General features: G+C 43.8%; 3 protein-coding genes across 3 annotated transcripts; 2 read left to right on the forward strand and 1 right to left on the reverse strand.

Moving 5' to 3' along the window:
* The first annotated feature begins 300 nt into the window (after positions 1 to 300).
* On the forward strand, positions 301 to 8,189 carry pld5 (phospholipase D family, member 5). Its single transcript, XM_047044118.1, has 10 exons — positions 301 to 389; positions 2,909 to 3,045; positions 3,277 to 3,460; positions 3,672 to 3,780; positions 4,332 to 4,459; positions 5,493 to 5,690; positions 6,466 to 6,617; positions 6,794 to 6,959; positions 7,273 to 7,363; positions 7,497 to 8,189. The coding sequence occupies exons 1-10, from the start codon at positions 357 to 359 to the stop codon at positions 7,769 to 7,771; spliced, it is 1,473 nt and encodes a 490-aa protein (XP_046900074.1). The 5' UTR covers positions 301 to 356; the 3' UTR covers positions 7,772 to 8,189.
* Positions 8,190 to 14,686: 6,497 nt separating this feature from the next.
* On the reverse strand, positions 14,687 to 16,236 carry LOC124483527 (complement C1q tumor necrosis factor-related protein 3-like). The gene is made up of 3 exons (XM_047044020.1): positions 15,957 to 16,236; positions 15,532 to 15,654; positions 14,687 to 15,421 (listed from the first exon to the last, which is right to left on the reverse strand). Exons 1-3 carry the CDS (start codon positions 16,210 to 16,212, stop codon positions 15,141 to 15,143), a joined length of 660 nt encoding a protein of 219 aa, XP_046899976.1. The 5' UTR covers positions 16,213 to 16,236; the 3' UTR covers positions 14,687 to 15,140.
* Positions 16,237 to 18,737: 2,501 nt separating this feature from the next.
* On the forward strand, positions 18,738 to 20,219 carry LOC124483533 (complement C1q tumor necrosis factor-related protein 3-like). The gene is made up of 3 exons (XM_047044025.1): positions 18,738 to 19,017; positions 19,320 to 19,442; positions 19,553 to 20,219. The coding sequence occupies exons 1-3, from the start codon at positions 18,762 to 18,764 to the stop codon at positions 19,831 to 19,833; spliced, it is 660 nt and encodes a 219-aa protein (XP_046899981.1). The 5' UTR covers positions 18,738 to 18,761; the 3' UTR covers positions 19,834 to 20,219.
* The last annotated feature ends 4,694 nt before the right edge of the window (positions 20,220 to 24,913 follow it).

Raw genomic sequence — 24,913 nt, forward strand, 5'->3', positions numbered from 1 at the left:
CACTGACTTTCTCCCTGTTTCCCTCTCCCTTTATCTGAGAGGGAACGGAGGAGAGCGAGCACAAGATCTCACTCTCTCTCTCTCACACACACACACACACACACACGCCCTCACGCAGAGAGAGGGGCACTGGAGGGGCCATGTCAGGGCGTGCAGCAGACCTGGGGCTGCGGCACACACCACACGCACCACACACGACGCACACACCGTTCAGACCAGCGTGGCTCGGCAATGAGGGGAGTGGTACAGAGTGAAGACTGGCCGGTGTGGTCACAGGGGCAACGTGCCATGTAGACAGGAGTGATTGAACTGTAGTTTTTCCCACGATCCTGAAGTTGGAACAGACTACGACTGACATGGCGGGGCCAGTGACAAATGAGCCTATGAAGGTGAGTTGGACACCATTCCTCTCCATCTTCCTGTTTGGCTCTCTAAGTCTCTATTTTGTTCATTTATAATATCCAAGACGTTGCTTATTGCTTTGATTTCTAATGGGACAGAGTGTGTAATGTGACTGTTTTGTCACATCTGGGCTGCAAAACTACCATCTGACTAAGATTTTCGCATGTCCTATAAATTGTATTCCAGTAATACCACATGCTTCATGAAATCTCTGAATGGGCCAAGAGCAACCACAGAGTAGGATGGTAAATTTGAGTGACGTGAAAAATGGTTTCCAATTCCAAGCTCCACGCCCGACTAACCCGCGCAAATCCTCTTATTCTTCCGGCCGCGTGTGACTGAGACGCTGTGTGTTTGCTGTGGACGGTATCCCCCAGCGGGCACCGACATAGTCAAAACATTGCCGGGGTCCTTGACTCGGCTAAACCAAGCGAAGGCAGCGAGACGAGGCGGCGTCCGGATGCACTTCCTTCTCCCAGGCTGGAGCCCACAGACACGCTCCAGCCTGGGAGAAGGAAGTGCATCCGGACGCCGCCTCGTCTCATTTGAGCCGGCTGGAGACAGACAGCGTTGAGCGGAGGAGAGGGCGATGGGGAGCTGGAATTGATTGGACCATGGTTCTCTGAGGGGGACGTGCCTTCCCTCCATGCAGAGCGTCCTCTCCGAAAGGAATGTCCTGAGGGCATTTCTCATTAGTTTAGTTGAGCCATTCGAAGTTGTGGTGGTTGGTCTCTCTCGAGAGAGAGTGTGTGCAGGTGGGGAGGGACAGGGGGGGGGGACTAAGAACACGACTGCAGGACAGGTAGTTTCCTTTCTTTGGTCTTCTCGGACAAACCTCTCATGCCCACCACCACCCACCACCCAGGCCCCCACCACCCACCACCCAGGCCCCCACCACCCACCACCCTGGGCTGCCACCACCCACCACCCTGGGCCCCCACCACCCACCACCCTGGGCTGCCACCACCCACCACCCTGGGCCCCCACCACCCACCACCCTGGGCCCCCACCACCCACCACCCTAGGCCCCCACCACCCACCACCCTGGGCCCCCACCACCCACCACCCTAGGCCCCCACCACCCTGGGCCCCCACCACCCACCACCCTAGGCCCCCACCACCCACCACCCTGGGCCCCCACCACCCACCACCCTGGGCCCCCACCACCCACCACCCTAGGCCCCACCACCCTGGCCCCCCAACCTCCCATGCGTCATCCACCTGTCACCTGTCATCCACCCATTTCCCATGCTGTGAATTGGGGACCCTCTGACAGGCCAGAGCAGAGAATAACAGATCCCGACCCTTGCGGACATGCTGTCTGGACGCCGTGCTGAAGCTCTTGGTTTTTTCTTCCCTCACAGTAACTGTCAGACTTTCCTCGGCTCCACTTCATAATAGGGCTCCCGCTCCTTAACGCCCCGAAGACAAGCCAGCGAGAACTGTTTATGATGGATGCACAAAATCCGGCGGAAAAGAGAATAAATAATGTGATACAGAGACACACACAGCGCAAGCTGACATAGTTGTCAACACGTGTGCCAAAGGGCCAAACAGTGAAGAGAATGAGATGGCAGAGAACTGTTAACGTAAGCAAAAATAGAACTGCCGGTCGGCACTTTTACAAAACAAGAAAATCGAGATTCTCAAAGTTTACCGTTGATGGCAACGCTTTGCATTTGAACCATTGAACACATTGACGTTTAACAGGCATCTCCCTCCATTCAAACCTACAGTCGTTCCAATTACCTGAACCTACCGAAACACACACACACGTCCACCCACCCACACACACACACGTCCACCCACCCACACACACACACGTCCACCCACCCACACACACACACGTCCACCCACCCACACACACACACTTACTTGTGCTGAAAAACGAATTCCCTCAAACAGAAGCTGGTTTACTGAACCCTCTCAGTATCGGTGCGTCTTAACAAAGCAGTGATGCGCAAACCACAGCACACACATGCACACTGAGGAGCCTCTCTCTGCTCGGTCTAATGGAGGTGCGCTGGGAATCAATTTGCCTTCAGTTGCAGAACGTTCCACCTCACCTGCCCTGCACTACTTGCCATGAGGTAGAATTCGTGAATCCTTCTCGGCTATCTGTGAGCACTGGTCCATGGGGAAGGATCCAGGATTAGCTGCCAGATCAGAGAGGACCTGGTCCGACGAGGATCGTGATGATGGATCAATCAGGACATCCCTGAGTCCTAATCAATGGCATCCACTGGGTGTCACACTCCAATGGTCAACAGCCCTGCTGTTCCAGGCCAGCAACAAAAAAAATGAAAAATGTATCGATCGTCATCTAATCAGTCACGTTCACCAACCCTTCATGTTGGTGTTCGTCCGTCGCCTTTCGCAGCCGGGCGTTCAGAGTTGCGTTCGATGACCTCGGCGGAGGGGTTGCGTTCCACGACCCAGTTCTGTTGTGCGAGACAAACTGATTGCCGTCTGTTCTAACTGCTGCTGTTTCCCCTCCGTGTTCCAGTCGCAGCAGAAGTGCGTGGCCGTCTTCGCCCTGCTGTGCTGCTTGGCCGTCCTGCTGGCGTTGATCTTCTCGGCGGTGGACATGTGGGGGGATGAGGAGGACGGCATCACCGAGGAGAACTGTGGCCGAGACTGCAGGTGAGGAGGTCGGGCGAGGTCGGACGGAAAGTGCAGGGTAACACCCGAGAACGTACACGAGATCGGGTTTGAAGGCCCTAAGGGGCTTGGTATACGAAACGATAAGTGTTCAGTGTGTGGTTGGTAAATGGGCCGTTTTAAGACAAACACGTTTCTCTCCAAACTAATTTGATCAATTCAGTCAACTGTGACATGGAGAATCCTGATTCTAAAACTGCAATCTTTCACCAGTATCACCCTTGTGGAGAATATTCCAGAAGACCTCCCCCTTTCGATAAATGGTATGACCCATGTGCCCTTGACGTCAGGGCTTCACAGCCTGTTGGACCGGACCAAGCGCTCTGTGGAGGTGGTTTCCCCTGTCTGGGACCTCAACTCCTGGGACCAGGAGACATGGCCCAACACTGCCTCAGAGGTACAGAATAAGACACTTGTTTATATCCTAAAAAAGTAATTTTCTATAGTGCCAAACTCTGAAAAGAAAGTCCAATTCACTATTCATGGAGTGCTGCTGACAATATTTCACACAGTAGATGCTCTGTCATAACAGTCCTTGGGTGAGAAGGATTTTTACTGCGCCACAAAGCGCAACGTTGCTAATATATGGCCCTTGCTTTCCTCTTCAGGGCCAGTTGTTGTTCCAGAGGCTGGTCAATCTGAGGTCAAGTGGAGTTCAGCTGAAGGTTGCCAGTAGCCTGACAGACAATACTGAGCTGAGGGCAATGGCCAAGCATGGTGAGGGATTCTCAATGTACCTTTTCAGCAAAGCACAGAAAAGCACTTCACTTCCACTGTCCTTCATGAACTGCAAATACATTCAAATGATCCCATTTAGAGTCAAGAGAAAAAATAACCCCCCTTTTTTTTAATGAATAAAACATGATTTGTAATTAGAGCATACTCCATCCTTCAAAGAATACTGTAAAGCCTGATACAATATATTGTATACCTTTTATTTACCTTTCAATTTCGAGGCAAACAGACAAACCTCATGCAGCCAACATCATCCATCGCACTGCCCGGCACAATCTCATCCATCTCATTTCCTCGCCAAACCTCCCCACAAGGTCAAACATCGTGAATTTGCAAACGCTTTCCGACACTGCTTCGGCTTCCTGTCAAACGATACAGCTCGCCTGCAAGGCTGCTTGTCTGCCTGTGCCGCCTGCTTGTCTGCCTGTGCCGCCTGCTTGTCTGCCTGTGCCGCCTGCTTGTCTGCCTGTGCCGCCTGCTTGTCTGCCTGTCCCGCCTGCCCGAGGCCTGTCTGACTGTGTCCTGCCCTGCAGACGCGGTGGTTGGCTTTGTGAACATGACAGCTCTGACCAGAGGGGGGCTGCACTCGTCGTTCTGGGTCGTGGACAGGAAACACGTGTACATCGGGAGCGCAGGCATGGACTGGAGGGCGCTGTCCAAGGTACCCGGAAACAAGGAGAGCTTTCTCCGAAACAATGTTTCAAAACTTGTTTTGAATGACTGAGGAATCGGTCGATTTTGTGATGAATAGGGATTCAAATGATTCCGTTGGAAAGTGTTGCTGATCTAAAGTGTCGCTTTTTATAAATGCTTACTCTTTTAAAGTTGTAATATTTGAGAATTATTCAATCAGCGGATTTGACCAGATAGAGGCTTATCAATGTAATGCAACCTTACCTTTCTAGTCAATGTTTACTTTGACCAGTACAGATAGGAGGCCAATGGTGCAACACACCAAATATAGACAAGCAGCATTTCACTAGACATTTGGATGGAATTCAAACTGGATTGGAAAGTACTGTCCAAGGTACCATAGGCTATTAGCATACTGTTGTTGAAAGTGATTACCTGGCACTTTTCATGCCTCAGTGCAGTCCTGTTGGTGAATGTACTGTTGAGTGTAATCACCACACAATAGGAGCCAAAAGTAGACACACAGAGACACACAGAAACACACACACACACATTGGAATGGTAACACTTTTTGTTATGTGGATAGTTCTGGACATGACTGGTTCTTGGTCACCTGCCAAGCAAACAGAACCAAGAAACATTAAATCAAAGAAATCCTATTTCCGAAAAACTCCTCAGAGACGCTTCTTTTTAGTTTGATACATTATTCTTTTAGCTTACAGTGCATTTCGCCTGCAATCAACCTCACCACCGTTTTTATTCTCCTTCCTAAACACCCCCAAAGTCCTTATTTCTGGTCTGACTAGTCAGCCGTTCAGTCAGCAGCCGTTCAGTAATTTAGCAGACGCTCTTATCCAGAGCGACTTACAGTAAGTACAGGGACATTCCCCCGAGGCAAGTAAGGTGAAGTGCCTTGCCCAAGGACACAACGTCAATTTGACACGGCCGGAAATTGAACCGGCAACCTTCTGATTACTAGCCCCGATTCCGCTCAGCCGTCTGACCCCCCCACGTTCCTCTGTACTTCCTCCTGCGCTCTTCTTCTTCTCCCCCCCCCACAGAGGAAGGAGCTGGGAGTGATCGTCTACAACTGCAGCTGCCTGGCTCTGGACCTCCACCGGGTCTTCTCCTTCTACTGGCAGCTCCAGTACAGAGACTACATCCCGTCCATCTGGTCCAAGAGAGTCACAGCCCTCTACGGCAAAGACAGCCCCCTCGCCCTCACTCTCAACCAGACGGACGCCACCGCTTACGTGTCCGTGAGTGACGGTTGGAGCACGCTTAAAGCGTGTTCGTCACGTGTATGTCGCACGTTCCCGTTTGTTTTCGGAGACTCTGATTCGCTACCATCTGCTGCAAGCCACTTGCAACTACATGCAACAATTAACTGCAACAACATTCAGTCTGGATGGAGAAAGTCCCATACACATTGATGAGACACTCAAAATATATTGCATCATCAATTAACAAGACACAATTGTCTAAGGTTGTTAATCATGTGAAGGTTACGCTAAGGTACTTCTCGAGTCGGACTGTCACAGACAGTCTTACTTGACAGTAATGAATCTATCTGCCTAGCGACCAGATGTTTATCAGAGATGTTGGATACATTTATCATCCTATAGGAATTAATGATGTTGTCTGCCCTGCTGTGATTCGCTGTTGGCAAACTCTTGTTTCTTGCTGGTTTGGCTTGCGTCTGACAGTGATGCTTGTTTCTGGAAACGACTCTTCTCGTCTTGGCCTCTTCCTCCATGCTCCAAAGTCTCAGACTTCATTAAATATGTATGGGGGAGAATGTTTTGGAAGTTAATTGCAAACTCAAACTTGATTCGAAAGATTTGGTTAACAGTGCATCGTTCAATTAAGGGATTTTGTCAAAGGATGTCAAATGGATGTTTTTAATCAGAGTTACGAAACTCTGAGAAGTTGGGGAAGAGTCAACGGTCTAATTAAACTTAGAAATCAATCAAAAGCACGTTAAATGCTTCGTCATTCTGGATCTCTATGTAATTATGTTTTTCTTTCTTCTAGGCTTCACCTGAATCCTTTTGTCCAAAAGACAGAACCAAAGATGTAGACGCCATTAACGAAGTCATCCGGGATGCCAAAAGCTTTATCTACATATCCATAACTGATTACCTTCCACTGCTTAACAGAACCTACCGGGGGACTGTAATCACAAGGTGATCCTCTGCTCTCCACCCTTCAGCAGAAGCGTTTCACAACACACGCTGAGTTTCAAGATGCTCAAGATGTTTCGAAACATAAAGCTGCCTATGACTTAAAAAGCAGTAATTGGTTCGAGATCATCATGTTTCGTTCCGAACATCCTTTTTTCCCCCATCTTCCCTCTCCTCAGATACTGGTCTGCTATCGACGAGATGATCCGAGAGGCCGTAGTCCTGAGGGGGGTCAGAGTTCGCATGTTAATCAGCTTCTGGAAGGAGACCCACCCTCTCACGTTCAACTTTGTGACTTCCCTCAAGTCACTGTGTATGGAGCTGACAAATTGTTCTCTGGAGGTGGTGAGTAATCAGACGTTCCCTTACAACAGGCATGTCATTACAGTGGTAATTATAATGTATTCTGTTAGCAGGTACTTTTATCCAAAGCATTGTTCAAGGGGGGATTTGAACCTTGATGTGCAGTCTAATGCTTTACCAATGATCTATATCCATCCCATAGTTTCATCCCATTACATAGTGGTACTGTATGACTGAGGGGGTCAGAATAGCAATGGGTTCCATGTTAGTTACAGAGGGTTCCATTTTGTTACAAACATCTGCAGAATTTCACCTTTAACTTTGAACCTTTAACCGGTACCGTTACATTTCGCAGAAGTTCTTTAGCAAACGGGAGTGGATGGATGGCGTTCAACAAGTGCTCAACCACAACAAGTACATGGTGACCGACAGCGCAGTGTACATCGGTAAGAAGTTCACATTGATCGGTCAACTCATTGATTTCCTCCAGGGCGGTTTGTCAACTTGCACTGATTGTTTGCCGTTCATTGATTCATCTGACTTTGATCCATCTGAGGAATGTAACCTGTCTTTCTCCAGGGAATCACGACTGGGTGGGGAGAGAGTTTGTCTATAATGCGGGAGCAGGGCTGGTGATTAGGCCCTCACAGAGTCTGGAGGACAGAGGGCCCGGTATCGTGGAGCATGTTAAGGCTGTGTTTGAGAGAGACTGGACATCACACTTTGCCAGGAATCTGCTGACCAAAGAGGGTCTATTTCCACAGGGGGAAAAAAATAGAAACCTCAAACAACCAGAACTGAGAAGTCCAAAAGACGACAAAGATGGAGAGAGAAGATGGAATAACCCTTTATAAATATAAAAGCACAAATGATGAACTTGTTCCTTTATATTGCAACCAAATTGACTACACAAGCCACCTTTAGATTCTACATGAAAATGCTGATATTTAGGAAGGTGGACTCGATCCATTAATATTGTCATATTTCAAAAGAGAAAATCTCTCACTCATCAACCAAATGCTATCTATAGAGAATGCCAGAAGACATACATTGTTGATGTGTTGAGAAATCTATTCAGTTCTATTTACATGTAATAAGACTGAGAATGTAACGTTCAAACAGTATATTTTACCAGCATGGGCTGCATGAAGACTAAAATGTATAAGATTGTGAACAAGCTCTACGTCAGATATCAAGGACAGACATGAAACATGTTTTACTTCTGCAATATCCTCAAGTCTCAGTCATTTCAATTCTGCACGAATTTTATATTACACCAAAGTAATCGTTTGCTGTTTGATTGTGCATTTAAAGGGACAGTGTTGTTTTGAAAAGCGCTTCAATGTATTTTGGTCACGTTTGTGTTGTTTTGGATAAAGCTTCAAAGTATTTTGGTCACGTTTTTATACATTGCCTGTTGTTAATAATAATTATAACATGAAATGTATTGCCTTAATAATGCTTTCACCTGGTTTCTACTTTAAAAGTCATTAGCAAAAACATAGTGGACATACAATACATTACAAAGGGGTTGATGCCATCTATTGGCTATAAACTGAACTTTTACAGTCATGGTCAAAACAGAAAAGACATCCAAATAAATCGAACATACAATGTTATTTATTGGTATTTAAAGTAATTAAACGTTCATTAAACCACTGGGTTTAGGCTCATGGACTTCTGAAGGTGATGTAATATGCTGGATTTAAAAGTATGTGTTGATTAAATATTATAGAATGCATGTCTTTATAACAGGCCTGAGCATGTACTCAGGTTTATGGTTCAGGATGACCGGACCTCCTCAAAGAACAAGCTAGCCATAGGCGACACAACCCAACAAGCGTCCGTCTGGAAAATTGTTGTTTCTTATTGTAAACACATGGTGGCGGCATAACCGCACATTAGTCACTCAACCTGTTCATTGATACTTGGAATTTAGCTTTTGAGTTCAGGGTTCTAATGATTCATTTGATTTGTTCCATTACCAATCTCATGCAGTTTAGTTAATCATATGTCTTTGTTTAAAATATTGATAGAAGGGATCATAACAAACATTTGTCTATAATCAATCTGGATCCACCACATAACTCAAAACAAGAACCGTGCTCTCCCCCTCGAATAAAAATGTTCACAACTGTCTAAATAATACCTCATAACACATGTTCCCTTCCAAGTGGAGGTGAGTTGATCACCGTTAGGCTCTTATTCCCCACTCAAGGGCAGTAAGGCCCAAATTATACACAAATCATCGATCATTCTCCAGTTTCTGACTCTTCAAAATGCTTGGCCTGTAGGCTTACAACTCCCTGTCCACTTTAGGGAACTAAGGCACTTACTGGACGACACATTGAACAACACACTGAACATCTACACACTGAAAAATATTTGTTTTCCATTTTTCTTGTGTTTTTCATTTAGTCTTTTTCTTGTGTGTCTGCATGGGTGCATCTTCATTCACCCTTGTACTTCTAAGTCCATCCCAGTCCAGGGGCGCCACAAGGTGTGAACTGATGGAAGGCCATAGTTCATCTGCAAATTGTTCAAGCCTTCTCCTACCACAGGTGGCTTACCCAGTTGCTCATATGTCAGCATCCTTGGCGGACGCTGCTTTCTCTCTGGGCGGGTATCCAGGGAGTCAGGTGGCTGAGTGGTTAGGGAGTCGGGCTAGTAATCAGAAGGTTGCCGGATCAATTCCCGGCTGCGCCAAATTACGTTGTGTCCTTGGGCAAGGCACTTCACCCTACTGGCCTCGGGAAGAATGTCCCTGTACTTACTGTAAGTCCCTCTGGAGAAGAGCATCTGCTAAATGACTAAATGTAATGTATTCATAGGTTGCATGTCAGGTTCATCATCCGAGGCTTGGGTGGTCGTCCCCCTCCGGAGTGGAGGCATCACCTTCCTGTATGTCCAAATCCCCTGTCTCCAGTGCTGCATCATCAGTCTCCTGTGTGAGTACATACGACTCTGCCCATGTGTCCAGGAGTTGGAGCCGCTTCTTCCTGCATGTCCAGGTGTGCTGTCTCTTGTGGCAGTGAATCGGGTTCCATTTCAGGATCGGGGACACACATCGGGAATGCTCAAGCACCCCTAAATTCAAGCACCCCTAAATTTTATCTCAGCACCCATAAAAATGATAATAATAAATAAAATATGATTGTTTATTATAATTTGCTGCTGGTAGTTCATGAAGAAAGGGACATCCTTAGTTTTTTTCATTCATTCAATATTTTGCATAATAATACATAAATGTATTAATTGTAATCCAGTGAAATTAAGGATTTATTACAGGTTAAAGGTGAAAGGTTGAAGGTTAAGGTGAAATTCTGAAGATGTATGTTACAAAATGGAACCCTCTGTAACTAACAAGGAACCCAGGGGGTCAGACGCATGCTTTGCCTCTCAATCTGATCTTAAAATGTGAACATAACCAGAACAAATTAAGACTTTTATTCAGTTACTGCGTATAAAATGTAAGATATGGATAAATGAGGGTTTATTGAACATTGAATTGTGATAGTAAAAAAATTAGAATTTGAAAATGTGTAAAATAATTTTGTTCATGTTGAAGAAAGTTAACTGTGTTGTAAGTGAGGGTAATTTGTTGTAAAAAAAAGACATGTATGCAAGAGCGGTGAGAGTACAGACACGACTCCCTGTTTTCTTCATTCATTCTCTTCATTCTCTCCTGTATTCACAGGTAACAGTAATCTGCCAGTCACAACTCCTGAGCCGAGGTCTGCAACAGATTTTTGGGGGCTCGTCCGGGATCGTTCCACGTGACGTGTGGAGACTGATCCAAACATTGATAAACCGCGGAACCAGGGAGACGTTGAAGCGAGGGCTGAGGCCAGCGGCTATGATGTCTACTGTGGCAACAAGCCACAGAACATACCAGGAGAGTTGAGAAGACAGTTGTCTTGACCCTGAGATCGAGGCAGTGATAGAGGGGGACGGAAAGGGATATCATGGCAGATCGTACGAGGAAACGCTTGATGTGGTCCATCAGGAAGGACCTGGTCACATTACCTGCCGAGGAACTGTTCCTCATCATCAAGATTATTGAATCACTGCCAGGGACAGACTCATCTGAACTAGATTTGGAGGACAGTGAGTTGTTTCGAGTACATCGATGCTTTTATATCGAGTGATCTGCTGCTTGAAGCTGAGGACAAAACTGTTGGTTTTAGAAGACACTGTAAGTTCAGCAAAACAGACTTGCGATGTGGTACATATATCTGATGTTGATGCACACACTCACACTACATCTGTGTCACACCCACATGCCATTGAGGTACAGGCATCACCCACTCAAAACACTGACCGTGCTGAACCTGTAACACGAGGAAGCGACACCACACCACCTGTATGCCAAACTGAACCACCCAAACGGGTAGTCCATGACTTTACAGTCCCCAAGGGGCGACTCTCATTCGTCTACAACGACCACAACGGCAGGGAACCGGGAACCGGTCACTGAATAGGGGCGACCAGTGACCGTAGTGCGAACACCCAAAACAGACGTTACTTGGCCACAGCTGGTTAGGCCGAGGGAGGGAGAATATAACCAAAACCCACCCACCAGAGACTAAAGGGCAGATCGATGACTATGGAGGAGATATCCAAGGGTCAAGGGACAAGTATTCAGGACCCCGGTAAGACCGAAAATGACCCAATAACAAAGTTGATTGGAAGCAAGGCGTTGACTCAGTGCAACACGAATGGCGTGACAGTAAAGGCGCTTCTCAGCAGAGGCGTGCAGGTCAGTATGGTGGACCGTGCATGGAAGGAAGAGCATTTGTCACATGCAGAGGTGAGGCCACTTCGGGAGCTCCTTGGATGTGCAGATGATCTGGAAGTCTATGCTGTAAACGGAGACCTAATTCCGTTTGACGGCTGGACCGTAATCACAGTAACCTTCCTAGGGAGTGAGGACACCAGCCTCTCCATTAATGTCCCATCTTAAAACATAATACCACAACATTTTAACCTGGTTAAGATTGATCCGATGTTTTCAAGGCAGGGTATTTTTGGTGAAAACAACTTTAATGTTCCTTGGTTGTGATATTTCATTGTTACAAGGTGAGGAACACACGTGCACTTCACAACACAACACTTCATTGTTCCTTGGTTATCATGTTTCCTTGTTCCTTGAACAGTCGTTTTTTAGATCAAAGATGTGTTTAACCTTGTGGGGAAAATGGCTTTGCATGTTATGGCTTTTTCCCATAACATTCATTCCGTCACACCCACACAAACACAACATATTTCTTTTCACAGCGATAAGAAAAAAGATATCTGATATGTTTTGCCATGACTGAATATTCTGATTTATGACTTTGCTGAACTACTATCAGTTATGTACATATATGTATATTTTTTTATCCCAACAGGAGATTTTAAGATCCACATTGACTTACTAATCACTCTGGATGCTGAAATAAGATGTCTCTGTTAAGAAAGGGTACATAAACGAGAGGCCTAGTGTTCCGTTTATGAAGACCAGAGCTATGTCACCAACACCCCAACCTTCGGGCTCTAAGAAACAAAGACCAAGTCCTAAATCTAATAATTCTAATAGACTCAGATCTCACTTGTACCAAGTGTATGAAAGCAATCACCAAAACAGCTTTAAATCATCTTAAAAATAAAGCCAGAATCAAGGGTTTGGTGTCCCAAAATAACTAAGAGAAGGTCATCCATGCTTTTATTTATAGAAGGGTGGACTACTACCAGGGTCTGTTAACTGGTCATCCCACCGAAACAAAACATTAAACAGCCGCAGCTCATTCAAAATGCGACAGTTTTATACAAGATCAAGAAAACTGAGCAAATTACTCTAGTTCTAAAATCCTAACATACAATTATTCACAAAATAGATTTTAAAGTGCTACCATTAGTCTATACTCACTGATTGGTTTGGGCCCAAAATACAAATCTGATTAGTTAAAATATTTAAAACTGAGTAGGGCTTTAAGATCTATGGACTCAGATCAGCTAGTAAAGCCCAGAGTGCTAATATAAAATGGTGAAGCAGAATTTAGCTGTTATGCTGCATACAACTGGAACAAACTGCCAGAAGATGTTAGATGTGTCCCAAATGTAGCAATATTTCCATCTTACAATGTATTTTTATGTGCCTGATTGCCTCTAAAACTAACACTCTTAATTTAATAATATCACTTCTTATAATTACATGTGTATATATGTACTGTATATATCATTCTTTGTTGATTTGCACTCTGAGGCACTTTGCTTTGTTTATGTTCCTTTTGTTTGTATTTATGTAAAGCACAATGCCTCTGTGAATAAAATGTGCTACATGAATAAACTTACCTTGCAGCATGTCATGATGTAAAAGCTTTTCACAGGTTGAAAAGAAGGACACAGGACCACATAGTTCACAGCCTGTGCCCCTCACAGAAAAAGTGTGTTCCAAAAATGTGGTTTAGTGACAAGATACGATTTACACTATTCCCTCTCTCTGCTCTGTAAATTGCCATACCCCAATGACCTCTGACCAATGTGTCGTGTTCAGTATAACTGACTAGCCACTTTGCCCAGGTCAGATGTATACCCGCACTCTAACTGCCTGAATTATACAACATTCAGTCTCTCACCAACAAAACTCCTGACCATAAACAAAACAAGATTTATTTTTACATCTTAACCCCGTTAGGATTTGTTTTCATCTGTACATCTTGTCCCTCTGGGAGAGGAAGTGATGTTGAACTGCTCTGTTGCACACGATTGTTAAACTGACTGATCAATCCTCCTTTGAACTACTGGCTGTCAAACTCTGTGGGCCTATGCACTGTTGTTGCAGAACTGTAAAGGTCACATAAGCCATCAAAAGTGTTGCTGAACACAGGTTGCTGAACTGAAAGTGTTTTCTGAACTGAATTTCCGAGCTCAACTATGTTTTATGGATGATGGCGATGACAGGCAAGGTTGTAGTTCACAACTACCAGGGAAATCTCTGTGTTCCATAAACATATATGTGTATCGCATCAGGCCAGTTTGGGGTAGAAATGATGTACAGCCATTTTCTTGGATATTTCATAAAGGTAATCTTGGGAGTCAACTCATCCACTTTGCATGTTGTTTCTGGACCTGGGTAAGGCTGGTCTGTCTGTACCTTTGCTATGTTGTGATGCAGGAAAACTGGACGTGTGTATTAGTACAGTGCAATGACGTGCAGATATACCCTTTACCTTTTTATAAATAAACAAGCCCAAATGTTGAATGTAGATCGTCAAGATGAAGTTGCCTGGGCAACAGCCCATTTGCCCTTTTTGCCTGAGCTGCCCCTTAGAAGGAGATGAATAAGTGACAAAATCGTTACATTTGTTTTGCTTTTGGTCACGGCCAAACGTCTGTTAGATTGCTGATTGCTTTATCAGGACTACAGGTGGTACAGTGTTCTCTGTATAAGCACCAGTATATGTCCTAATAGTAAAATCTGTCATGCTTTCATCCTTTTATGATTAAAAATTGTCGGAATGCCTTGCCCGGCCACACAAAAAGATGAAATGAAACACAGTGGAAAGGAATGTGCCGTGTTGATATTATGGAAGAAACACTTTTTGTAAAATTCAACCTATGTTGGTATGTGTGACAGTAGATGAGAAGCAGATGGTAGAGGACGACACCGTGGTTACTGAGATCATTGGTATATCTGCTTTTCTCTCAGAGGTTCTTAGATCCTTTCTTTGACCATAAGGAAATGAAAATGAATTCAAAGGGAATGTAACAAACAGATTAGACACATGTTAAGATGCTAGTGACATTTATTGAGTAAAGAATATGTTCAAGATTTCTTTTGATACATTTGTTCAGTTCAAACCACAATAACTTGAGGATGTTATATAAAGTTAACAAATTAGTCAGAATTTCATTATAGTGGCAAATTAGTCAGAATTTCATTATAGTGGCGACAGAGTTTTATTTTCAAAACAGAAGTGCACCCAAAACTGTTGGTGATACATTGCTACCAGCCTGTTTGGAGGGTATATTATGAAATTTAGCTGGTTGACAAATAGTGAACCCTTCAAACAGCACCTTTATTGCAGTGACATGCTGAACTATAAGAGAGGCCTACAGTCTATAATCATTCAAATAATTTATCCCTACTGACTTACCATAGAACTACTGATTCAATTAGATCATGTTAACCCCACACACCAGAAACAGAGTGAAGACATCAAAAGAACAGACATCGCCGTTTTACAGTGGAAACAGCAAATGGCCAATGAAAGTGTTTTGGTAATTGCTATCAGTATAAGTCCAGGTGCCTGCCCCAAGCCGCAAGTACACTTGGTCTCCCTTTTTTAGCTGCAGGTTCATCCCATTGGTTGCTGTCACATAGCGACTACCTGGAGGATGATTGTACAGTCTCAGCATCTGTTGGCCGTTCTTCATTAGTCTGAGACCCATGGGCTTTGTGGAGTAATGATAACCAGAGAAGCTGAAGTAGTAGACTCCTTTCACTGGTGCAGTGAAGATACCTGTGACCATCAGAACAGCACATGATGTATAATCCTAAACAGGGCTGAATCTTAATTCCATTGCTAATCTCAGTCAGGTGCTAACTAGCAACAAATTGTAGTACATATACCTGTTGCTGGGTTGTAGGCATTCCCAGCATTGACAAGAACGCGGCTGTAAACCAGGGTAATCTCAATGTTATATGGACCCTGATTTCCACGAGGTGGCAGTGATGCTCCAAATGCTACTTGCTCTGAAACACAAAGTAACACATGCATGCTTGGAGCAATTCAGATAAAGTCAGAATAGCAGTGTAGTGTACTTGTCTACTTATTACCATATGTTGTAATTGTGGAAGAGTCATTATTGATTAAGCTGTGTTAATGTGTGTGGCATTCTTTAAACCATTTTGCCCAAACTGTTATTTTTTACCTATTTCACCAGTAACTGTTGTGCCAGGTGTAAATGGGGCAATTTGTAAAGCTGTGTTAAATAATATGCCTGTTTTGCTAAAACTGTTATATTTTATCTATACTAGTAACTGTTGTGTTTTACCTGTCCTCCTCTGATCCGCGATTTGGCTCCTGATTAAGCTCATCAAGGACCCCTTTAGCTCTGTGTCCTCTGCATCCCTTCTCTCTTTCACACTGGCCTCTTCGGCCTCGCTGCCAAGCTGGAGGGCACGAGTCTCCTGGACGTCTCCACGCTCACCCAGGCCCTGTGTCCCAGACAGAGAGCAGAGCAGCATCAGAAGCAACACAGACTGAGCACTCTTCATCATCGTGGACACCTGAGATGGGTTTTCACTCATGAGTTCACATCCCAGCCTTATATACAGTCCTGTCAGAGAATTCAGGAAACAAAATGTAGGCTAATTTGTTAGCAAACCGGTTGTTTGACATTTCTTGTCATCAACCTCACCACAGTGGATGCCTGGGCCTTCCCCTATGTGGTACCCAAGTCTGAAACTCACTTCCTCCTCACATCCATGTGTTGGACCCTCAGCGCAAGATTATTGCCTGAAGGGAGAAATGCACCAAGTTTTGAGGAGTGTTCAGGGTTTAATGTATCAATAAGTACACCAGTTCTACCACTACGTAGTGGCAGCAGCACGCTGTATCTATGCTAGCTCCTAAAGGATGTAGACTAATTCAGAAGACCTAAACAGAGAATAATGGAGGATTTACAGGATTAAGCAAGCCCCCACCCCTCGGCTTGAAGCAACGGCCCCAGTGGATGTAGGTGGTATTGCATGTACGGTTAGGTTTCCAACTCTTTCGGTCGTTTTTATTCTATTAACTCCATTCAACATTTACAAAACTATCTCCCCCAATAATTTTTGTTTGATTCTCGAACCTGGCTCATACTACTAGCTTTTTCATAGAATAATTTTTCCCGATTTTTGCTAAGTTTGAAACCAATCCGAAATGGGTAAACTAGCAACCCAAATTTGCTTAGTCAATGAAAGTTGCCTGCAAATGTGCTGGCATATACTAACAGGGCACAAGCACAAAAGTTCACATTGGCCGATAGCCGATTAACATGAGCTCTCGGAGCTAGGGAAAAAAAGAGCCACTGTTTAAAGCTAGACAGGAAGACACGGAGGTGGAAAGATGGCTGCGTCCAGTCTCGCGCTCTCGCTTGCCACACTGCGCCACTGAGCACTTTTCATAGAAATGAATGGGGACGCCATCTTGGAAGACAAAAGTAGCTTACTCTAGTTATATTAACTCTATGGGATCAAGTCAGTAAAGCATTGCTCACTCTTGAGAAGCCTCAGCTAGTTTTAGTATGCCAGCAGCTAAAGTGTATGGAGCCAGAGAGGGGAAGGTTCGAGAGCCTTTCAAGACGTGCCCTTATCAGGCTAGCAGAGAACACTGTGTTGACACACTCGATGGTCACACAGGTAGGGTTTGAGTTAAAACTTCACTGCATCGCTGATCAGCCCAGTCTCTAACGATCGCAAGAATCGTTTCTGAATCAGATCTGGGCTCAGCTTTTCCTCGTCCTCCTCCCCTAGCTTGTATAATTTCTCCCTCAACTCCATAGCTCGAAACAGTAAACTCTGTCTAGAGACCTTTGGGTCCTGTGCCAGCGTCCTCAGTCTATGCAGGAGATCGGAGGATGAGTCCACTTTGTAGTGACCACGCAATATGGTCTTTAAAACGTCCAGTGTGAGGTCTCTCTTTATCTCCAACAAGTCTCTAACGGGCAGACCAGGGCATATCGCATGGATGACTGCTTCGGTAATTTCTGCTTCAGAATGTTTTTTTCACTGCCCTGATTCAATTTGATTCATGAGGCTAGTATATGACAATTTCTCCCTCTGTCCTGCATCCCCAATATGTCCTATATTCCGGAACTCTCTCACCTCAGGAATTCTTTTTTCTTCTCCTGTGTCGTAATGGTCTTCACCCTCTCTCCAGCTGCATCAATTTCTTCTTCTAGTAACTTCAGTGGATCTTCCTGCTCTTTCTTGAGTAGGGTATATTTCTGCTTTGTTCTTCGAGTTCTGATTTATCTGGATTAGTTGCTGGATCTTAATCATTGTTCTTCTGAGATTTAATGAAGGACAGGAGATCTTCCAATTATTGCAAAAACTGTTCAGCCTCTTCATCTTCTTCAATTTCCTTTAAAGTGTTCTCTGCTAGCCTGATAAGGGCACGTCTTGAAAGGCTCTCAAACCTTCCCCTCCCTGGCTCCATACACTTTAGCTGCTAGCATACTAAAACTAGCTGAGGCTTCTCAAGAGTAAGCAATGCTTTACTGACTTGATCCTGTAAATCCTCCATTATTCTCTGTTTAGGTCTTCAATTTTCTCTTCTAGGTTTGTCTTTTAATATGAAGCTGGACGTGGATGACTATCACGCTGCTTCTCCTGACAGACTCGCCAAATATGTAACACCTTCAAGGAATGAGTTAGATTTGTCTTGATCCACATATTTATTCACTGTAAAACATACAAAACACATTCGTTAGCCAACAGCGCAAACAAACATTTTCCTCCTGCTGGGAACTGAATTAGTCTACATCCTTTAGGAGCTAGCATAGATACAGCGTGCTGCTGCCACTACGTAGTGGTAGAACTGGTGTACTTATTGATACATTAAACCCTGAACACTCCTCAAAACTTGGTGCATTTCTCCCTTCAGGCAATAATCTTGCGCTGAGGGTCCAACACATGGATGTGAGGAGGAAGTGAGTTTCAGACTTGGGTACCACATAGGGGAAGGCCCAGGCATCCACTGTGGTGAGGTTGATGACAAGAAATGTCAAACAACCGGTTTGCTAACAAATTAGCCTACATTTTGTTTCCTGAATTCTCTGACAGGACTGTATATAAGGCTGGGATGTGAACTCATGAGTGAAAACCCATCTCAGGTGTCCACGATGATGAAGAGTGCTCAGTCTGTGTTGCTTCTGATGCTGCTCTGCTCTCTGTCTGGGACACAGGGCCTGGGTGAGCGTGGAGACGTCCAGGAGACTCGTGCCCTCCAGCTTGGCAGCGAGGCCGAAGAGGCCAGTGTGAAAGAGAGAAGGGATGCAGAGGACACAGAGCTAAAGGGGTCCTTGATGAGCTTAATCAGGAGCCAAATCGCGGATCAGAGGAGGACAGGTAAAACACAACAGTTACTAGTATAGATAAAATATAACAGTTTTAGCAAAACAGGCATATTATTTAACACAGCTTTACAAATTGCCCCATTTACACCTGGCACAACAGTTACTGGTGAAATAGGTAAAAAATAACAGTTTGGGCAAAATGGTTTAAAGAATGCCACACACATTAACACAGCTTAATCAATAATGACTCTTCCACAATTACAACATATGGTAATAAGTAGACAAGTACACTACACTGCTATTCTGACTTTATCTGAATTGCTCCAAGCATGCATGTGTTACTTTGTGTTTCAGAGCAAGTAGCATTTGGAGCATCACTGCCACCTCGTGGAAATCAGGGTCCATATAACATTGAGATTACCCTGGTTTACAGCCGCGTTCTTGTCAATGCTGGGAATGCCTACAACCCAGCAACAGGTATATGTACTACAATTTGTTGCTAGTTAGCACCTGACTGAGATTAGCAATGGAATTAAGATTCAGCCCTGTTTAGGATTATACATCATGTGCTGTTCTGATGGTCACAGGTATCTTCACTGCACCAGTGAAAGGAGTCTACTACTTCAGCTTCTCTGGTTATCATTACTCCAGCAAGCCCATGGGTCTCAGACTAATGAAGAACGGCCAACAGATGCTGGGACTGTACAATCATCCTCCAGGTGGTCGCTTAATGACAGCAACCAATGGGATGAACCTGCAGCTAAAGAAGGGAGACCAAGTGTACTTGCGGCTTGGGGCAGGCACCTGGACTTATACTGATAGCAATTACCAAAACACTTTCATTGGCCATTTGCTGTTTCCACTGTAAAACGGCAATATCTGTTCTTTTGATGTCTTCACTCTGTTTTTGGTGTGTGGGGTTAACATGTTCTAATTGAATCAATAGTCCTATGGTAAGTCAGTAGGGATAAATTATTTGAATGATTACAGACTGTAGGCCTCTCTTATAGTTCAGCATGTCATTGCATTTCATACTTTACACTCCAAACAGGCTGGTAGCAAGGTATCACAAAATGTTTGGGTTCACTTCTGTTTTGAAAAAAAAACTCTGTTGCCATTATAATGAAATTCTGACTGTTTGATTAAAAAACACTTCATATAACATCCTCAAGTTATTGTTGTTTGAACTGAACAAATGTATCAAAAGAAATCACAAAGACATTCTTTACTCAATAAATGACACTAGCATCTTAACATGTGTCTAATCTGTTTGTTACATTCCCTTTGCATTCATTTTCATTTCCATATGGTCAAAGAAAGGATCTAAGAACTCCTGAGAGAAAAGCAGATATACCAATGATCTCAGTAACCACGGTGTCTTTTTCTGCCATCTGCTTCTCATCTACTGTCACACATACCAAAATGGCATTTTACTAAACTGAGATGAGCACTTAGGAAACATTTCAGTTTGCTGGGACTGATTTTTGTTTTTGTAATGGGATCTTGTAACGGGCTGGAAGAGCTGTTTGCCAAAGTGTGGGATGTGAGTGATGAATCACACATTTGTGACACTATTCAGTCATATTCTCCTGGTAATAAGTGCTGACATAATCCTTGATTCTGGCGAAAGATCGTTTTTATTTGAACTCAAAAGCCAATGAAATACAGGCCTCCCTTCAGTGCTGCTGAAGCAACATTTTTGATTGGCTGGACTAGAGTAGGGCTCGGTCCAGGCCACTTTCTTTGTTTCCTATTTACAGAAACCAGGACTGTGTAAAGCTTTGTGTTTTTGAGCGCACATACAGAACTCACAAAAAGTGTTTCTTACATAATATCAACACGGTACATTCCTTTCCACTGTGTTTCACTTCTTCTTTTTGTGTGGCCGGGCAAGGCATTCCGACAACCTTTAATCATAAAAGGATGAAAGCATGACAGATTTTACTATTAAAACATATACTGGTGCTTATACAGAGAACACTGTACCACCTGTAGTCCTGATAAAGCAATCAGTAATCTAACAAACGTTTGGCCATGGCCAAAAGCAAAACAATTGTAAATGTAATGTCATTTATTCATCTCCTTCTAAGGGGCAGCTCAGGCAAAAAGGTCAAATGGGCTGTTGCCCAGGCAACTTCATCTTGACGATCTACACTCAACATTTGGGCTTGTTTATTTATAAAAAGGTAAAGGTAAAGGTGAAGGTGAAAGGTGAAGGTCCAGTTTTCCTGCATCACAACATAGCAAAAGTACAGACACACCAGCCTTACCCAGGTCCAGCAACCACATGCAAAGTGGATGAGTTGACTCCCAAGATTACCTTTATGAAATATCCAAGAAAAATGCTGTACATCATTTCTACCCCAAACTGGCCTGATGCGATACACATATATTTTTCTGGAACAGAGAGATTTCCCAGGTAGTTGTGAGCTACAACCTTGCCTGTCATCGCCATCATCCATAGATTATAGTTGAGATCAGAAATTCCATCCAGAAGTTCAGAAACACTTTTGATGGCTTAGGTGACCTTTACAGTTCTGCAACAACAGTGTATAGGCCCACAGAGTTTGACAGCCAGTAGTTCAAAGGAGGATTGATCAGTCAGTTTAACAATCGTGTGCAACAGAGCAGTTCAACAGGCCGCAAGTAATAAAGCTTTCTTAAACTTGTTCACCGACTAACTGTGCAATGCTTGATAGATTAATATTCTGACAATCACCTCCTCTCCCAGAGGGACAAGATGTACAGATGAAAACAAATCCTAACGGGGCTAAGATGTAAAAAAAAATCTTGTTTTGTTTATGGTCAGGAGTTTTGTTGGTGAGAGACTGAATGTTGTACAATCCAGGCAGTTAGAGTGAGGGTATACATCTGACCTGGGCAAAGTGGCTAGTAGGTTATACTGAATACAACACATTGGTCAGAGGTCATTGGGGGATGGCAATTTACAGAGCAGAGAGAGGGAATAGTCTTCTGAGTATTCTTGGCAAATCGTATCTTGTCACTAAACCACTTTTTTGGAACACTCCCCTTTTTTCCCATGAGGGGCACAGACTGTGAACTATGTGGTTCTGTGTCCTTCTTTTCAACCTGTGAAAAGCTTTTACATCATTCTGGAACACATTGAATATACTGAGTTGGCCACTGAGGGATTAAAGGGCACATTTTCTGTTTGGTGTCATACAATATGTTTTTCTTTAGGTATGTGTGTGTTTGCTGTTTTTGTAGATAATAGCAGGTTTTTTGAAATTGTTTATTATCTGATCGACAGAACGCAATCATAATACATGTAGATATCTCTAATTTCATCCACTCAAGAGACAATTAGGGCTTACTTGATCTAACAACCCACCCCTTTGCTAGGAGGTCTTGTATATAGCCCTTTACCTTATTGAACAGGGGTTTCAGTGCTGCTGAGTACGCCCTTTGGACTGGAATATCGTCACTAAGAGTGATCGGCATTTGCAAGCTAGGTATGCACCCAATGTCATCGTCGTTGCTCTGCTGAACGCCCCGGACTCCTCATATAACATCCTCCGGGTAGTCTCTCGCTGGCTCTCATTCAGGTGCTCTAGATCGACGGGTGGATGCCATAACAATGATGTCTTCTGGTCCCCTCCCAGCCGTCAAACGGAATTAGGTCTCCGTTTACAGCATAGACTTCCAGATCGTCTGCACATCCAAGGAGCTCCCGAAGTGGCCATCCAAATCTAGTTCAGTTGAGTCTGTCCCTGGCAGTGATTCAATAATCTTGATGATGAGGAACAGTTCCTCGGCAGGTAATGTGACCAGGTCCTTCCTGATGGACCACATCAAGCGTTTCCTCGTACGATCTGCCATGATATCCCTTTCCGTCCCCCTCTATCACTGCCTCGATCTCAGGGTTGAGACAACCGTCTTCTCAACTCTCCTGGTATGTTCTGTGGCTCGTTGCCACAGTAGACATCATAGCCGCTGGCCTCAGCCCTCGCTTCAACGTCTCCCCGGTTCCGCGGTTTATCAATGTTTGGATCAGTCTCCACACGTCACGTGGAACGATCCCGGACGAGCCCCCAAGAATCTGTTGCAGACCTCGGCTCAGGAGGCCTGACTGGCAGATTACTGTTACCTGTGAATACATGAGAGAATGAATGAAGAGAATGAATGAAGAAAACAGGGAGTCGTGTCTGTACTCTCACCGCTCTTGCATACATGTCTTTATTTTGAACAACCAATTTACCTCAGTTATAACACAGTTAACTTTCTTCAATGTGAACAAAATATCATTTTACATTTCTTCAGTTCAGTATTGTCACATTCTCTATTTTTACAATCATATATATATCAGCATGAGCTGCATGAAGACTGAAATTTATAACATTGTGAACAAGCTCTATGTCCGATAGCAAGGACAGACATTAAACATTTTTTACTTCAGCAATAGTCTCAAGTTAAATTCTGCACTAATTTGATATTACACAAGTGCTTGTTTGCTGTTTCATGGTGCATTTTAAGGCCCAGTGTTGTTTTGAAAAGAACTTCAATGTATTTTGGTCACGTTTGTGTTGTTTTGAAAAGAGCTTCAAAGTATTTTGGTCACGTTTTTATACATTGCCTGTTGTTACTAATAGTTAACATAAAATGTATTGCCTTTTTGATACTTTCACCTGGTTTCTACTTTAAAAGACAGAAGCACAAACACAGTAGACATACTACATTGTAAAGGGGTTGATGCCATCTATTGGCTCTAAACTGAACTTTTAAAGTCATGGTCAAAACAGAAAAGACATCCAAATAAATTGAACATACGATGTTATTTATTGGTATTTAAAGTAATTAAACGTTCATTAAACCACTGGGTTTAGGCTCATGGACTTCTGAAGGTGATCTAATATGCTGGATTTAAAAGTATGTGTTGATTAAATATTATATAATGCATGTCTTTATAACAGGCCTGAGCGTTAACTCAGGTTTATGGTTCAGGATGACCGGACCTCCTCAAAGAACAAGCTAGCCATAGGCGACTCAACCCAACAAGCGTCCGTCTGGAAAATTGTTGTTTCTTATCTTAAACGCATGATGGCGGCATAATCGCATATTTGTCACCAGAATGTTTCGCGGAAACTGTTCAGAGATGGGCCTACTTGGTATTTAGCTTTTGAGTTCAGAGTTCCAATGATTAATTTACAAATAAAAATAAACGTTTGATTTGTTCAATGACCAATCTGATGCAGTTCATTTAATCATATGTCTTTGTTTAAAATATTGATAGAAGGGATCAAAACAAAGGTTTGTCTATAATCAATCTGGATCCACCACACTCAAAACAAGGGCCTTGCACCAGCACCGGTCGATAGAGAACATTCTACCTGTCAGTCATTGTTAAAACATGTTAACTATTAAAATCCTAACAGGAACAATCTAGACCTAATTAGTCGTTTCTTTTTTTGTATCAGTCCCACTTGTAATGTATCTTATAGGCTATACATCTTAGAGGAAGTAGCTCTACTTATCACTGCCTGTGATAACGTAAATGTTTTACAGCTTCCTATCTTATCGATAGTTAATCGAATAGAAGGACAATTCGATCCTTTCTAAAAAAAACTTGTGAAATGTGTAGTCCCACGGGTGTAGGTTATGGACGCTCCTCCATTGTGAAAGAGTGAAAAGGGCTCTGCTGGCTGCTGCATCAGTGATGAGTAGGGGTAGGGTGGGGTGGTGGTGGGTACCGTTGTTATGGCAACAGATTAAGGTCAGAGATATTTTAGATGGCTTCATTAGCACATTTTGCAAGTGCGGTAGATTCAATGCTCTGTGGAGTTTTTGATGTGTGGGAAAGCTATTAAGACACGTGAACACGAAGAGTTTAGGTCAGTTTGGGGTAATAGCTTAGTTGCCACATTGTGTCCACATAATTAGACTGGTGATTTTACTTCTTGCTTTGGAAAGACTACACAGGCTGTATAGCC

This window comes from Hypomesus transpacificus, chromosome 21 (genome assembly GCF_021917145.1).
Source record: "Hypomesus transpacificus isolate Combined female chromosome 21, fHypTra1, whole genome shotgun sequence".
Lineage (NCBI taxonomy): Eukaryota > Metazoa > Chordata > Actinopteri > Osmeriformes > Osmeridae > Hypomesus > Hypomesus transpacificus.

What these genes read in the sequence shown, in the direction of transcription:
- pld5 (XM_047044118.1), top strand. Translation starts at nt 357, where the DNA reads ATGGCGGGGCCAGTGACAAATGAGCCTATGAAG. An exon ending in AACTGTGGCCGAGACTGCAG is followed by an intron (nt 3,046 to 3,276) that starts GTGAGGAGGTCG and finishes ATCTTTCACCAG; the next exon opens with TATCACCCTTGTGGAGAATA. An exon ending in GAGGGCAATGGCCAAGCATG is followed by an intron (nt 3,781 to 4,331) that starts GTGAGGGATTCT and finishes CCTGCCCTGCAG; the next exon opens with ACGCGGTGGTTGGCTTTGTG.
- LOC124483527 (XM_047044020.1), bottom strand. Translation starts at nt 16,212, where the DNA reads ATGAGTGAAAACCCATCTCAGGTGTCCACGATGATGAAGAGTGCTCAG. An exon ending in CGCGGATCAGAGGAGGACAG is followed by an intron (nt 15,655 to 15,956) that starts GTAAAACACAAC and finishes TTTGTGTTTCAG; the next exon opens with AGCAAGTAGCATTTGGAGCA. An exon ending in TGCCTACAACCCAGCAACAG is followed by an intron (nt 15,422 to 15,531) that starts GTATATGTACTA and finishes TGATGGTCACAG; the next exon opens with GTATCTTCACTGCACCAGTG.
- LOC124483533 (XM_047044025.1), top strand. Translation starts at nt 18,762, where the DNA reads ATGAGTGAAAACCCATCTCAGGTGTCCACGATGATGAAGAGTGCTCAG. An exon ending in CGCGGATCAGAGGAGGACAG is followed by an intron (nt 19,018 to 19,319) that starts GTAAAACACAAC and finishes TTTGTGTTTCAG; the next exon opens with AGCAAGTAGCATTTGGAGCA. An exon ending in TGCCTACAACCCAGCAACAG is followed by an intron (nt 19,443 to 19,552) that starts GTATATGTACTA and finishes TGATGGTCACAG; the next exon opens with GTATCTTCACTGCACCAGTG.